General features: G+C 35.8%; 1 protein-coding gene across 5 annotated transcripts in view; it reads right to left on the reverse strand.

The window, feature by feature from the left end:
* The window catches only part of SMAD2 (SMAD family member 2), a 90542-nt gene that overhangs the window by 16013 nt on the left and 57997 nt on the right, over nt 1–16532 (reverse strand). For all 5 annotated transcript variants that reach the window (XM_024984267.2, XM_024984265.2, XM_059880811.1 and 2 more), the window contains 3 exon segments: nt 15546–15739; nt 14395–14529; nt 11957–12031 (listed from right to left, as the gene is read on the reverse strand). In XM_024984267.2, coding sequence (XP_024840035.1) covers nt 11957–12031; nt 14395–14529; nt 15546–15739 — 404 coding nt within the window.

The raw sequence follows: 16532 nt of genomic DNA on the forward strand, positions 1-16532 counted from the left end.
TCAATATATAAAAGATAGAAAAAAGTCCTGGTTTCAAGTGACCCTCTTGCAAAGGCATCTAATGTTGCCAGTTCTTGGTGTACCTTTCCAGAAATATTCTACAAACCATACAAGCAAATTTCTGTGCCTCCTGCTTTTTATGTACAAATGGTAAACACAATTCTGAACTTTGCTTTTTTATTACATATTCTTCTGTATCAACATCTAGAGATGCTGGTACATTTCCTTACTATTTACTTACACATCTATCCATAACATTACATTATGGTATATTATGATCCCATGTTGACAGGTGTTCAAGAACCAAGATTCCAATGAGCAACTAATCTTGCACATTTTGCATACTCTGAATTGTATCTGAAGAATAGACTCTAAAAGGGAAATTGCCAAATCAAACGACTTTCCATCTGTAACTTGGATAAGTTTTGCCGAAATTGTCATCTACAAAGGTTGTATCAGTTTACACTCCCAGTCACAAAATAGTGAGGGGAGGCTCATGTGTTATTGCTGATAAATGAGAACAAGGTCTCAACAAGTATAGTTTTAATTTGCATTTCCCTTATAAATGACACTCAGCAGCTTGATATTTGTCTATATTTTATTTCCTTCCTGTAAATAGTCTGTTCTTTTCTTTTGCTCAATTTTCTATTGTGGTGTTGATCACTTTTCTCACTGATTTACAGAAGGCTCTTTATGTTTTAGCAATATTAGTCCTTTCATTGTACGGGATGCAAATACTTATTCATCTGTCTTATTTTTCAGCCCGATTTTGATTAAACAGTATTAAAAAACTTCTATGTGACATAATTAATCAATCATTGGGGGGTATGTGACATTTTGATAAAAGTGGTGATGGGGAAATTCTTTTCTTACTCTTAACTTTAAAGAAATACTTCTAGTATTTGCCCGTTAAGTATGATGCTGGTTTTGAGGATAAGAGATAAAATTCTTTATTTAGAAATTTTACATAAATAATCATAAGCAGTAAAGATCTGTAGATTTATGTTATAAGCACAAATGTTATGCTGCTTCATAAAGTCAAGCTAGAAGCTTTATGTCTTTTCTATGTTCTGTAACAGTTTAAATAGTATTGGAATAACATATGCTTTAATAGTTTGGTAGAACTCCTGTGTGAAATCATTTACAGTTAATCATTTTCTAGGGTTTATTCTAAGACATCACTCTATTTCCTCTACGAAAGATGACTGTTAAGACAGCTCTACTCTCTGGAGTCAGTTTCAGCAAACTATATTTTCTTAGAAAAAAGTATTTGTTTCTTCCAGTTTGAGGTAAACTGGTTAAATCTAATCAAGAAAATAAGGAAGGAAGGGGCACAAACACAAAAAGTTAAGAAGAAGAAGGAACACCACAGACAGAAGAGTGAGACATTACTTCACTCAATTTCAGGCAAATTTTGAAACATGTTTGCCGTAAACTGTCGTTAAATAATCATAACTGTAGGATACCCTTTGTTTTCTCATTATCCTCTACATATTTTGAGAACGTTACCCAAAAAAGCAAGACCTACAGCTCCCCAGTTTTAAAATTATAGCAATGGCGCCGATGTAGAGTAAGGCCAGAAGCCCCCTGATGTGCCCCTCCCTCTCCACACCACCGTGAACCAGAACACCAGGCACACAGGTGAAACGGCGGCCCCCACGCGAACAAACGAACCAACAAATACAGAACAGGTGATGACTTCTGAGAAGCCAGAATAGCCTTCTGTAACAACGTTCTTGTGTTCTTTTTTGTTCCTCAGTTTGAAAAATCTGTTGGCAAGTCATAACAGGTACAGCTATGAAAGGTCAAAACATATTTAGAACAATGAACTAAAACCCACTGCTGTTTCCTGAAGCTAAGATAAAATAAACAGAGCCACTATTAGAAATGGAGGAAACGGCCCAATTTTTCATATCTTTTAACTGCTTACTCTCTCTATTAAATACTTATTAGAAATGACCAGTAGAGTCATGGTTTATTAATTTTGACTGAGTCCAGTCGTATGTGATGAAAGTTAGAACTGAAGATTATGAAAAGTTGGTTATAATCACATACAAAATTTTTAGAATTAAGATAAAAATGTATTAGGTGGCAGAAGTTTTTAGAAACTTAAAAAAAAAAAAAAGAGCCAGGTTAAATCATGATTACTCTGTTAGTTATTCATATATACATGCTTCTACTGAAGTCTGGGACTCGCAGTTATGAGAAGCAATAATCTCACTATTTAAAGCTAGTTTCTATTACTTGCAGCTAAAACATCTAGAGAAATCCTTGTGCACACAAGTTTGCATATATTTGTAGGATACATTTTTCAACAAGCACATGCTGAGCAAAAGGAATGTGAGGTTAAATTTTTATAAGGACCCTCCCAGGACGTTCAGTCCCACCAACAATTTATGAGCATTTCTTCACGCCATGTCACTACCTTTTGACATACAACAATTTGAAAGATTTAAATGGGGCAACTCCTACATTTAAAATTTTTATTTATTTTTATTTTGTTATAAATAGTGCACTCATGTCCTTGATGTCCATTTATCTATTAAGCACTGTCTTTAACCTCTTGATTTGTAGGTTTTAAATCTAGAAATCAATTATGAGACTTCTTATACATATTTCCCCCAAGTTTTTTGGTTTTATCTTTCAAAATAAAAAAATTTTTAATAACATTATTTTTTAGAGCAGTTTTAGCTTTACAGTAAAATCGAGCATTAATAATGTACAAGAGTTCCCATTTACCCACAAATGTACAACCTCCCCTGCCATCAGTGTCTCAGATCACAATGTACATTTACGACAACTGAGGAACCTACACAGACATTATTACTCAAAGCCCACAATTTATATTAGGGTTCATCTTTGGTTGCTGTACATTCTATAAATTTTGACAAACGTATGATGACTTGTATTCACCATTATAGTAGCAGCAATCTGAATACTTATACTGTCCTAAAAATCTTTGTGTATTAATCCCTCCCTCCCCTTGAATCCCTAGCAATCACTGATCTTTTTACTGTTTCTATAGCTGTCTGTGTCTTTTCCACAACGTCATATAGTTGGAATCATAGAGGTATGTCCCCTTTTCAGATAGAGTTCATTTGTAATATGCATTTAAGGTTCCATGTATTTTCATGCCTTTATCTGGCAGATTTCTTTTTAGCTGAATAACATCCCATTGTCTGGATGTGCCATCGTTCATTTACTCATTCACTTACTGAAGGACACCTTAGTTGCTTCCAAATTTTGGCAATTAATGAATAAAGCCACTATAAACATCCAAGTGCTAGTTTCTGTGTGTACCTAACATCAACTTTCAACTTTAGGTGACTACTGAGGGGCATGACTGCTGATTGCATGCTAAGTATGTGCTGCTTTGTAAGCAGCTGCCAATCTGTCTTCCAAAGTGGCCATACCATTCATTTTGCATTCCCATTAGCAATGAATCAGAGTTCCTGATGTTCCACTTCCTTGCCAGATTTCAGATTCTGGTCATTCTAAAGGTATGGAGCGGTAATGTTCTAAAAGTCATTTACTTAAGTTTATCAACCCTTTCTTCTGTGGTTTTATATCTTGCATAATTCTTGCTCAGATTATTTTAAAACTTCAAGTTCTCTCCAAATGGGATTCATGTTGATATGACTTACATATTTAGTATCTATTTTATAACTTTTTGAGAAATATTAAAATTAGTTTGAATTTCTTGAGCAAAATTAATGGCAAAAAAATGTATATTTTACTTTTTTTAAGTTTCAGTATATAAACTAACCATAATTATCATTCAAATAAAAAAATAGACTTATTCTTCCAAAAGGAATACATGGGAGGCCAGAAAAGTTAGTTAAAGGCCTTAAAATAATTTCATTTTATCATCTTTAAATTAAAATTACAAAAAAACAGTCCCAAAGAACTAAAATTATCTATGATTTTGTTTTTATACCAAAAAAGGCTTAAACATATGATTTTTTAAAAACTCATTTACTGAATACAGAGACCAATCACATTCACAAACCTTTCAAAAAACTGATCGTCATGCTGGCTTACTCCTTCCACCATATCCCTACCTGATCACCAACCAAATCCTACCTCAGCAAATACTGCAAAAGCAGGCATTTTTCTCCATCTCTTGAGAAACACGCCAGAGGAAGCCTATTGCAATAGTCAGGAACAGAATTTCTAGAATCTGAGATCCTAGGTGCAAATTCCTCTCTTTCTATCTATCCTTCTATGACATTAATTGTGGTACTGCTTTTTATGAATTAAATACCTGCTTTTAATTTTTCATAATGAATATCCACTTGTTGAGTAATTCAAAATGCTGCATCAGAAGTTTAATCTGTAAAACACTGTCGAACTTTTGACACAGAATGGTAAAAATTTGAGATTAAGCAAAAATAAGACATAGAAACTACGTAAATCCAGTTTAAAAACTACATACTTCCTTCGTGTTTCTTTATTATGTTCTATGTGTTTCCAAGTTTTCTATAAGCATGACTTGTGTTCAAAATGAGAATACAGTTGCTCTCCTTTTGTTTTTATTAGTAATTTGTAGAGGGTTCCCCTTATGGTTAGAATATAGAAGACTGTTGGAAAAACCCTTACTGCTACAATAAGAAAGTAACAGAAACACTAAAAAATTGTATTTTTACCAAAAGTGACCCCAAAACTACAGACTCATTTAAATTGTAAGTCATTTACCGAAAGGGATGAGCTCGTCCTACATTAAGTAGGGAGTGGTAACCATTTTCATTGCTGGGAGTATCTGCCAAGTTAGCACACACAGGACTATTCTTGCCAAAGGACAAACCAGCTAAAAATTTAATGGCCACACACAGGCAACTGGAATATGAGAAGCTCAAGCACAGATACAGTCCTCTTCACTAGCCAATTCTAACTCCCATATCTGACTTGTTGAAGGCAGGTGAAAATTCCGAGTAAACCGCACCCTCTATCAGACTAGAAATGAGGGAAGGCGTTCACAGTCTATGAGGTTGGAATGCGGACGTCCCATCTGGGTCCCTGATACACGCAATAGAGATACGAAAACAAGCAAGATCTCTGAACCAATGAAAGCTTGGGTTCATCATTTATACACAACGTTGATGGATGTTTATGTTTATATGAGACACATTTTATAACAAGAGTCACTTCATCAGAAGGATGTAATTCGAAATGTGCACCATTTAATAAAAGACTCAAAATACATGAAGCAAAAACTGACAGGACTAAAAGGAGAAAGAGAGAAACCCAAAGTCACATTTAGAACCAAGTCAGAGTTAAGAAGATTTAAACAGTATCAGCAATGACCTCAACCAACAATGACACCTAGAGGAACACTACAACTGCACAAAATTCTTTTCAACTGTAAGTGGAACTGTAAATCAAAGTAAGTATACCACACCACAGCATAAAATAATTCTTAGTAAATTCCAGAGGCCTGAAATCATGAAACATAATGGAATTAAGCTAGAAATCAACAAGCTATCTAGAAAGCCCCTACACTTCTAAAAAATCATGGATCAAAGAAATCAAAGAGGAATTAGAAAATACTTAAATGATAACAAATAATAATGAAAAATAACATTAAAATTTGTGGTATGAAGCTAAAATAAGGGTTGGAAGGCAATTTTCAGTTTTAAAAGCTTATATTAGAAAAGAATCAATGGGAAAAAAATAGAAAAGAATCAACTATCTAAATTTAAACTACAATGCTCTAAAAAGACCAAATTTAATGCAAAGTTAAGTAGAAGAAAATAATGAAGAATAGAAACAAATCAAGTAGTAAAAAGAGAAACACAATAGAAAAATTTAACAAGCCCCAAACTGGGTATTTAAAAATATTAACTGATACAGCCCCTACAAGATTTATCAAGAAGAAAAAAAATAAATTATCAGTATTTTAAGTAAATAATCAAGATTTGCATGATCTTGCAGACATCAAGGGGATAACAAAACATTAGAAATGACTTTATAGCAATAAAATTTACCTCTCAGATGAAATGAACAAATATCTTTTAAGACACAAGCTACCAAACCTACATGAAAAATAGAAAATAGAGAATCTAAACAACTCCCAATTTTAAAAACCCTTCCCTTTAACAGATGGTTTCTCTAGTAGGAGCTATCAAGTAGTTAAGGAAGAAATAACAATCCTATGCAAAATTTTTCAGAAAATAGGAGAAAATCTCATCCAATTTAGAGTCCATTACTGATATTGAAGCTACACAAAAACATTACATGAAAACTAAAGACCAAAATCTCTTATAAACACAGATTTGAAAATCCTTTTAAAAATTATCAAATCAAACCCACAAAGATTTTTATTAAAGTGCAATTTATCATAACCAAATAAGGTCAAAATTGGTTTGTTATCAGAAAAATCACTTTGTGAAATTCACTTCAAAAAGGAATAAAACTGTATGATCCTCTCAGGAGACGCAGAAAAAGTATGGACAAAATTCCACGGCCATCATTACAAACATTCAAAGCACCAGGAACAGAAAGAAATATCTTCAGTCTGATAATCTATTAAAAATCCATAATTAACATCTCACTTATTCAGGAATTATTAAATGTATTCACCCTATGATCAAGAACAATGTAAAAATATCCATTCTTAGTATTTTTATTCAACAGTTTACTGTAGGTCTTAGCCAGGACAGAAAAAGAAGAAAGCATAAAAATGAGAAAGCAAGAAGTAAAACTGTTTTCAGAAAATCTTAGGAATCTACAGAATACTAGATATGAAAAGTGACTTTAGCAAAGTTCAGGAAAAAAAACCAACAGACAATAATCAAATTTTACTCTATATTCTAGGGATAAACAATTAAAAAATAAAATTGAAAAATAAATTTATAATAACAGCAAAAGGTTCAAACAGTGAAGTATGCATCTCATAACAGCTATACATCTATGCTAAAAACTATAAAACACTGCAGAGATGGCACACCCAGTAAGACCATTACTCTCAAGTTCACAAACCTGACCCTTTTTTCCTGGCAAATTACTTTCCTAGTTTGAGAAGATCCTAATCATGACAATCAACTGCTCCTGCTCTGAGATCTCAATTCCCTCAATTTATTTCTAATCTCCATGCAGTCAACTTTAATGGTTAATTCACCTTTTTAATATTTTCTCTAAATACACTCATACAGTATTTACTATGAGTTAGGTTCTATAATTATCCCTAGTTTACAGATAAGGAAACTGGTGCCTACATCATCAAGCAGAGAGCAGAGGGACAATTCAAGTCCAGGCAGTCTAGTTCAGAGGCCAGTCATGCTATCCAGCAGCCATGCATCTGGTTAGAGATGCTGTCTTCTGAGTATAGCATGTGAACCTTATCTAGGGGTACACAAAATGACCAGGTTGCAAGAAAAAAAGGTTAGAACTAAACCAAACCTGTATTTCTTATGATGTTCATTCAGCCTGATCCCTAAAGTCCACAAGCTTTAAAGAATGAAGGCTTGACCAGAGAAATTAAAACACAAAGCAAAGCAAAAAATAACATGTACCTGCTCATACAGTTCTGTATTTTACTTTATTTGTCCTCTGGCTTTATTATTATTTTTTTTTAATTTTATTTATTTATTTTGGCCCCGAGGCTTGCAGGATCTTAGTTCTCCCAACAGAGATTAAACCCGTGCCCTCTGAAGTGCAAGCACAGAGTCCTAACCACTGGACCACCAGGGAATGCCCCCAACTATTAACTCCTCCTATTCCAGAAGGGTTTCAAAGATTAATTTAATCATGTCTTCCCTCAGGAAAAGCATGGACCAGAGTTTAAAGAGAGGTCAATTTTGTTCTAAATTGGGATCCTGCAGCAGTCAGAAAATTCTTGTCATTGCACTAAGAGAATAATAGATAGCAGGTGGAGGACTAGTATTGAAGCAACTTTTTAGCATCTCATGAATCAAATATTCACACTGTCACTGTCATTAGAGTAAATACTTTTAAATGTGTCATTTTGAAAAAGATAGTAACATTTCCTCCATTGAAACAGAATTAGAAATATTAGGTTATGTTCAAAGCTAGCCCCAAAACAATGAATTCATTTTGATTCAGCTTATTCCCCCACACTGGATTTTGACCCATTACCATAACTAAGTCATGTCTGACTCTTTGGGCTCCCATGGACTGCAGCATGCCAGGCTTCCCCGTCCTTCACTATCACCCAGAGTTTGCTCAAAGGCACGTCCATTGAGTCGGTGGTGACATCTAACCATCCCATCCCCTCTGCCACCCCCTTCTCCCTTTGCCGTCAATTTTTCTCAGCATTAGGATCTTTTCCAATGAGCTGGCTCTTCCCATCAGGTGGCCAAAGTACTGGAGCTTCAGCAGCAGTCCTTCCAATGAAGAGTCAAGGTTGATAGCCTTTAGGAAAGACTGGCTTGATCTCCTTGCTGTTCAAGAGACTCTCAAGCGTCTTCTCCAGCACCACAGTTTGAAAGTATCAGTTCTTTGGCTCAACCTTCTTTACAGTCCAACTCTCACATCTGTACATGACTATTAGAAAAACCATAGCTTTGGCTATACAGACCTTGGTCGTATAGTCATGTCTATATGACACGACTACAGACGTCTCTGCTATCTCTGTATACGCTGTCTATGTTTGTCACAGCTTTCCTTCCAAGGCAATCATCTTTTAATCGCATGGCTGCAGTCACCGTCCACAGTGATTTTGGAGCCCAAGAAAATAGTTTGTCACTGTTTCCATTATTTCCCCATCTATATGCCATGAAGTGATGGGACCACATGCCATGATCTGAGTTTTCTGAAAGCTGAGTTTTAACTGAGCTTTTTCACTCTCCTTTTTTCACCTTTATCAAGAGGCTCTTTAGTTCTTCCTCACTTTCTGCCATTAGAGTGGTTTCACCTGCATATCTGAGGCTGGTGATATTTCTCCTGGCAATCTTGATTCCAGCCTATGATTCATCCAGCCCGGCTTTTCACATGATGTATGTGAGTTAAACAAACAGTGACAATATACAGCCTGACACAGTCCTTTCCCAATTTTGAACTGGTCCGTTTCTAACTGTTGTTTCTTGACCTGCATACAGGTTTCTCAGGAGACAGGTAAGGTGGTCGAGTATTCCAATCTCTTTAAGAGATCACAGTTAGTTGTGATCCACACAGTCCAAGGTTTTCTTACAGTCTTGTAGTTAGGGATGTCCTTGGCATAGATCAGCTTGTTGGAGGGCAAGTCTTTGCCCAACTTGTGCTTGGATGTGGAGCAAAAGTTCATGAAGGTCTGGGCCACCACCAACAGGCAGTGGCTACCACCATCACAATGGCTATCCGTGAACCTGGTCTTGGTCAAACACAAAGTGTGTTTTTGATCGCATTCATTCAGAAGCACAGGGAAAGCTGCGGGCAGGTGGGCGCATGGTCAGCCAGGCATCAGCAGCCCTTGGGACATGGGGAGAGGAGCTGGCCTGTGGCCTCCCCATCCTCCCAGCTCTGGCCTACACGGTGACCATGGATTTCCATGCAGCTGGGGAGACAGGTCCAGAGAGCCAGGCAGTGAGTGAGGGCTGTTCCCGCTGCACCATTGCCCCACAGTCCCAAGATGAGGTGTGCATACCCAGAGGTGCTCTCACGTGGGGTCACCCATGGGCATGGCCATGGTCCTCTAAGCCTGAACACTTGCTCAGGACTGGGTTGGCTCCGGGAGACACAGCCCTGCAGACAGCTGATCTCTGACCCCAAACACCACCTGTACGACAGCCATCAGCTGGGTTACCAACAGCCTCTAGCCACGTGTCACTGTTTAAATCAAATAAAGATAAAAATTCAGGTTCTTGGCTGCACCAATTATGTCAAGTACTCCTAGAAGCATGTGGCCACGTGGACAGCACACACCTAGAACCTTCCACCATTCCAGAGAGGTCCCTGGACTGTGGCCCACCAGGCTCCTCTGTCAATGGGATTTTTCAGACAAGAAAACTAGTATGGGGTGCCATTTCCTTCTCTAAGGGATCTTCTAGATCCAGGGATGGAACCCAGGTCTCCCACACTGCAGGTGGATTCATTACCAACTCAGCCACCATGGAAGTGCCTAACCAGTGATTATATTCATCTTACTGCTCTTTGGATGTTTCACCTATATTATCCAATGGGCACTAATTGGAATCCTTATGCCCTTTTGTGCCTGGCTTCTTTTACCTAATATAATGCTTTCAAAGTTCATCCATGTTGTAGCATGCACCAGCATTTCATTCCTTTATGTGGTTGGATAATATTCCCAAGTATGGATATAACTCACTTAATTTATCCATTAATCATCTGATAGACAATCTGGGTCATTTCTACTTTCAGACTACTATGAATAATGCTTACATTTATGTGCAAGTTTAGTTTGGAAATGCTTTCAATTTTTTCGGGTGAAACTGCTGGGTCTTATTGTTATTCTATATTAAACTTTGAAGAACAGCAAATCTTTCCAAGGCAACTGAACCATTTTCCCACTAGCAACGTATGAAGACTTTTAACTTCTCCGATCTTCATCAAGACTTCTTCTTATTCTTTTCTGATTACGGCGCTTCCTTGGTGGCTCAGTGGTAAAGAATCTGCCTGCAATGCAGGAGACCTGGGTTCAATCCCTGGGTCAGAAGATTCCCTGGAGAAGGAAATGGCAACCCACTCCAGGATTCTTGCCTGGGAAATCCCATGGACACAGAAGCCTGGCAGCTACAGTCCATGGTTTCACAAAGAGGTGGACTTTTTGATTACAGCCATTCTAGAGGGTGTGAAGTGATATGTCATGATTTTATTTGCATTTTCCCTGATGACTAATGATGTCATCAGAGTATATTTTTATGGTATTCATGTCTAAGTGTCACAGAAGCAACTGTCTATCACAGGGCAAAAAGGAACATGGCTGATTTAGGAATACAGTTCTGTGAGGTCCAGTGGTTAGGGTTCTGTGCTGAGGGTAGGGAATGAAGAACCCCATAAGTCATTCAGCCACAATTAAAAAAGAAAGAAAAAGATTCACAACATGCTGTATCAAATGATCATCATCTACTTTTCTTCGTTATTTACTATTCTGAAAAGCTATAAAGTATGATTAGCTATAGCAGAATTTCTTAACTTGGAAATCGAAATAATGAAAGAATTTAAGCAACAGAATTATTGTAAAGCCAACCACCCAAGCCCTTGCCATTTAGAAAATCACTTAGATTATCATAAATATAGAATGCCTTAGTATAAACTGCGTAGAAAAGCTATGCTATAACTTAGCAGGTTGTGATATTAAGGTGTCCAATCCTTAAGATGCAACCAAGATGGAATAGATCAAGATATACAATTACAGGTACATCACAGCTACTTCACTGGTAACCTACTAGTTATGATGGGTTATACACATTCTATTATATAACAACTTTTCTATGTGTGTAACATTTATTACATGTCCAAATTTTTTCTTCATTGTGTTTAAAGTTGACAGCTAAGTATTAGAAATTGAAGTAGGTCAAGTACAATATACAAGGTACTTTATGTAAACAATCTACTATAAGTCAGAACTATTAAGTTAAAAGAGCACTAAAAAGCTGATCCCCCTATCTTACTTCCAAGTTCCTCTGAAAACCTGTTATTGGGTTAATTAATTAGAGTCTTTCATCACAAAGACATTTATTCATAAAGTCCCTAAAACTTTAAACAGAAGCACACTTGAAAACACTTGAAAAATATCTGAGTGTTCCCTGATTTTTATTTAACTCTAATAAGAGAAAATCTTAACAATTATTCTGCAGAGTAGTACATGTTAATCTTTCACTGACAAAGAGGGTCCTCTCTCTGATTGCTCAAATATGATTAAATCAAAATAAAAGATTCCATTTTTTTGGATAGGCGTCCCAACTTTTCTAAATATAAGGGTTAGTAATAATTTTAGTGAATTTCAAACACGACAAAATTGTGTATTTAATTACTGAGTAATTTTGAAAATATTTTTTACCTGTATCCATACTTTGGTTCAACTGTTGATCACTTGTTTCTCCATCTTCACTGATATATCCAGGAGGTGGCGTTTCTACAAAAGTTTAGAACAAATCAAGCACAGCTTCAATTTAATCTCAATGCCTTTTCTCCCAGCTACCAAAGATACCAACAAATCACTCCAAATAACATATGAACGTTATATAACATCACTATAAAAAGCAGTACTGGATACTGAGGGCTTATGATTCAGGTTCTGACCCAAACCTTATAGGTGAATCCTTAAAACCCACTTGTAACACAATTGAGCTCTCTGTGCATATTTTCTTAGCATTATTTACATATCTGGCTCATTCTCATTTGTATATTTTCTGGGGCAAGAGCCAAAAATATAACTTCAAAGATGCCTGTTCTTAATCAGAATGTTTAAAAGAAATTAGTAACCAAAGAGAATTTTTTAACTAATGGCTGTCGTAAATGGGTACTTAGACACACAACATAGGCACACAGGTTTCAGGATTACAAAGTAATACAGGCTGACATACTATACTAGGTTCTATAGGGCAAAATACGGTAATATAGTTCAGGAATGGTCTAGCCTGAATTCTATCTAAAAAGTGGATTGCTTGAGTAATTTCCAGACAGTAAGTCCTGAATGCTTGAGGCAGAAAATAAAATTCAAGTAAGACTGCTGCTACACAAAACTGAGGTCAATTACTTTCTGAAAATACCTAAGATTCTAATGTGTCATTTCCAAAATGACAAAATGTTTATATTCAGAAATATATGAGCAAAATGTTTATATTCAGAAAGTACTTGAATATCTGAATAAGCTTCATGTAAAATACAAAATTTATACAATTTTACCAATCATAATTCCAAGCAGGAAAAAAAAGTTTAGGTGATACAGGTTAAAGGTCTCCTTCATGAGCTCTTAACAATCTCTCTTCAATAAGTTAATTTTAAGTTTTAACTTAAGTATCAAACTTTTCATTTTAAATGTCAGTGCCCCCCAATTTTTAATATGAGAATAAAATAAATTCCTTCATAGTAATACTCGAACAACAAAGAATATAAAAATAAGAATATATACAGTTATGTGCTATTTTATTTATTTTATTTTTTATTTTTTTATTTTTTTTTTTTTTTGGGCCTCGATCAGAAGGACTTGGGCCCCCCACAAGCGGCGCCGGGGAGTTATGTGCTATTTTAAAAGTTAAATCAAATAAAATTAAAAACAGCTAAGCTTTGCCAGTTTAACCACAATGTCTCAAAGGTGTAAATAGGGAAAAATACTGAACTGATAAATATGCTATTCTTTTTTCATTTTTCTCCATTATTATTTATATACAAAATAGTAAACAACAAAGGTATAATACTAGTGTCTTGGAGGAAATGTTACAATTTCTTTCGCAGTGGAATAAAAAGTGAACACCAAGGTTTTGCTCTCAGTTGGAGCTGGGTAAAGATCCACTGTCCAGAAAAGCAGGTTAAGTATAATCCACATGTGATTTTCCACTTTGTAAAAGACCCATATTTAAACAAAGATGATGGAAAATCAGCCCAAATATCTCCACAGGTAAAAGTCAAACATTTTGATTAACATCCTTCTACATAATCACTGGGTAGGTGTCTTACAAGAGCGAATGCTTACACCTCAGTTTCCTAAGGATTGCTGAATTATACTAATTTCCACATCAGATTTAAGGACTCCCTCAATCCAACACACTACTCACATGTAACTACTTACAGCCAAATTCCTCTCCCTACAAAATGCCTTGTGTTCACCTTGCTTCCACTTGTCCTAGCCCCCATTTTCCACAACAAACTCTTTGCCCCGTACTAACTCCTCAAAATGTTTATGTTTCCCAATAAAAGCAGCTTTAAATCTTCTTTTGGAATAAATAGTAATAAAAGAAAAAAGCATTAAGATAGTCAGAAAACACTTTTTAACCTTAAAATTAGCTGTTTTTAAAAAGTCTTTATTTACTTTATGTTTTCAAAATTACCTCCAATGAACAAGCATTATTTCCATGATGAGACACATTAAGACAATTTCTCACTATAGCTGAAACTTGAAGCTCCTTACACATCTTCAGTGGTATAAATAAAACATAAAAGTGGAATAGATAAATACTACACACGGAGAAAAAAATTCAAACACCAAAAAATCCCATATACAGCTAAATGCTCATGCTTATACCTTTAGTTTATACTGGACATGTAATGTAATAGAGCGGAATTTGAGAATCATGTAGTTCATTTATTTTTCAGCATTACTGAGTCTCAGATGAAAAAGAACTAAAATATAAGTTTCCTCTACAACATACATGTTGCTATGTCTGCAGAACTAAAATTTTTTAAAAGCCAAACCATAACTTATTATTAATAGATGAATGTTTATGAACAAAATTTGTATCTATCTCACAGTTTAGGAGACTCAGAAGGCAAAAATACCTGGGATATAATTACTCTGTGGCTCGATTCCTGCTGGGAAGTTAGTGTTTTCTGGAATGGAGTGGGTGTAGTCATCCAGAGGGGGCAGTTCCGTTAGGATCTCGGTATGCCGGGGCACCAGCACCGGGGGCAGAACTGAAAGAGCCAAGAAGTCCAAGTCAACGGCAAGCAGGTGAGAGCGGGCCCTGCTACCAGAAGCTTCCACAACAAGGAAGAATTAGCCCGATTACTTTCTGAAGTTTAGGATCGACTTATTTGGTATTATTCGGCTGCTGAGAAACTGACAAACCTGATTATGATTTTAATTTACCACGAAGTCCACAATCTAAATCTCCAAGTTCTGATCTACCTCGTACTTCTGGAGAAAGAGTGATCCTGATCATATTATACGACCACAGAAGTTCATAAATCCTCACTGGAAAGGTTGCAGAAAGATTTGTAAAATCAAGTTTTTTTCCCCCTAAATATAGCAGCATTCTAGTAAGTTTCAAGTACTAAGTAAACTGAGTAAGTAAACTGTAAGTCCTGCTGAGTTTTACTAAACTGCTTAGTTACAAATGGTATCATTAAAGTACATCAAAAAACCAAAGAGCAAAATGAATTAAAACAGTTAATGCAGCAGATAGGTAATGAAACTTACTCAGTTCTAAGCAGACTGCTATCTATAGGATTAGAATTTCCTAGATATGTACGTTGATGTGAAATGTTATTTCAAGAAACTAACATATCTTTTCCTCTAAGATATATTTTCCATAACATATAATCAACATTTTTTTAGTATTTTTAATTACTGCCAAAAAATATACTGAATTCAAGGTAACTTTAATTAGAGTTTTATGCTCCCCTGGGGGGTCAGACGGTAAAGAATCCCCGCCTGCAATGCGGGGGACCTGGGTTTGATCCCTGGGTCAGGAATAAAAGGGAATGACAACCCACTCCAGTATTCTTGCCTGGAGAATGCCACCGACAGAGAAGCTTGGTGAGTCCATGGGGAAGTAAAGAGTCAGACACAACTGAGCAACTAACACTTTCACTTTTCACTATTAGAGTTTTATACCAAAGTTTTCCTGGGTCAATTAGGTGTAAGAGTACCTAATATACTTAAATTCAAGCATTTAACTAAAACGAGGGAAAAAAACTAATTTTCCTACCTGGTGTCTCAACTCTCTGGTAGTGGTAAGGGTTTACACATACTTCATCCTTTTTAAGATTAAAAGCATATTCGCAGTTTTCAATTGCTTTGAGTTCATGATGACTGTGAAGATCAGGCCAGCGCCATAATCGGCAATATATTACATGAGGCAGTCCTTTTCGATGGGACACCTGAAGACGACCATCTAGAGACCTGTTGGGAAGCAAGGGGAAAAGAAAGATGGGAACTTTTAAAAAAAATAAACATACTCAATTGGGCTAAACTAGTACATTAAGAGCATAAAGAAAGGAATGACAGACATTTAGTTAGTTTTAGTGAGTACAAGGAAGAAAAACGTACTATCTTATGGATCTGACATAAAGGTAAGCAGCAGCACTAGGGTATTTTTCTTATAAACATGCTACATAAATGACTCAAATGTCAATCAATGAACAGGGAGCCGCTTGGGGAAAAAATGTTTTTTTAAAAAAAGTCTCAAACAGCTACATTTGAAAAATGTTATCAACTTCTATCTCTAGTGACTCAAACTCTTACTTAGGGAGGCTTAAGGACATTACTTCTGTAGGTGACTGAATTATCAAAAAAAGGAACTAGTGTGAAGAATGATAAATACCAACAACAATGTAAAGTAACTTACTAAAACTAACGTAGTTCATTACCCAGTTGTGACCGTTTTGAGTACTGAGGTGTATTTTCTATAGCTCACACATAAATGCAGATGGTGATGAAAATGATGAGATGAAATGGACAAATACCAATATGCTCAAAAAGAGAATAAGGTGATTAAAAAAAAATAAAGAACCAAAACGAGTCAGCCTAGCATTAATTGTGACATAAGGGGTTCAGTAAATAACCATGTACTTATTAGTATAAAGATGAGATTTAGATGACAGCAAGAAATTTAGCAAAAACTGGTTATGTATCTACTGGAAAATTAGGCCAACAACAGATTATAATCTACCCTCACACTAAAATGAGAATATAG

The sequence above is a fragment of the Bos taurus genome, chromosome 24 (genome assembly GCF_002263795.3).
Source record: "Bos taurus isolate L1 Dominette 01449 registration number 42190680 breed Hereford chromosome 24, ARS-UCD2.0, whole genome shotgun sequence".
NCBI lineage: Eukaryota > Metazoa > Chordata > Mammalia > Artiodactyla > Bovidae > Bos > Bos taurus.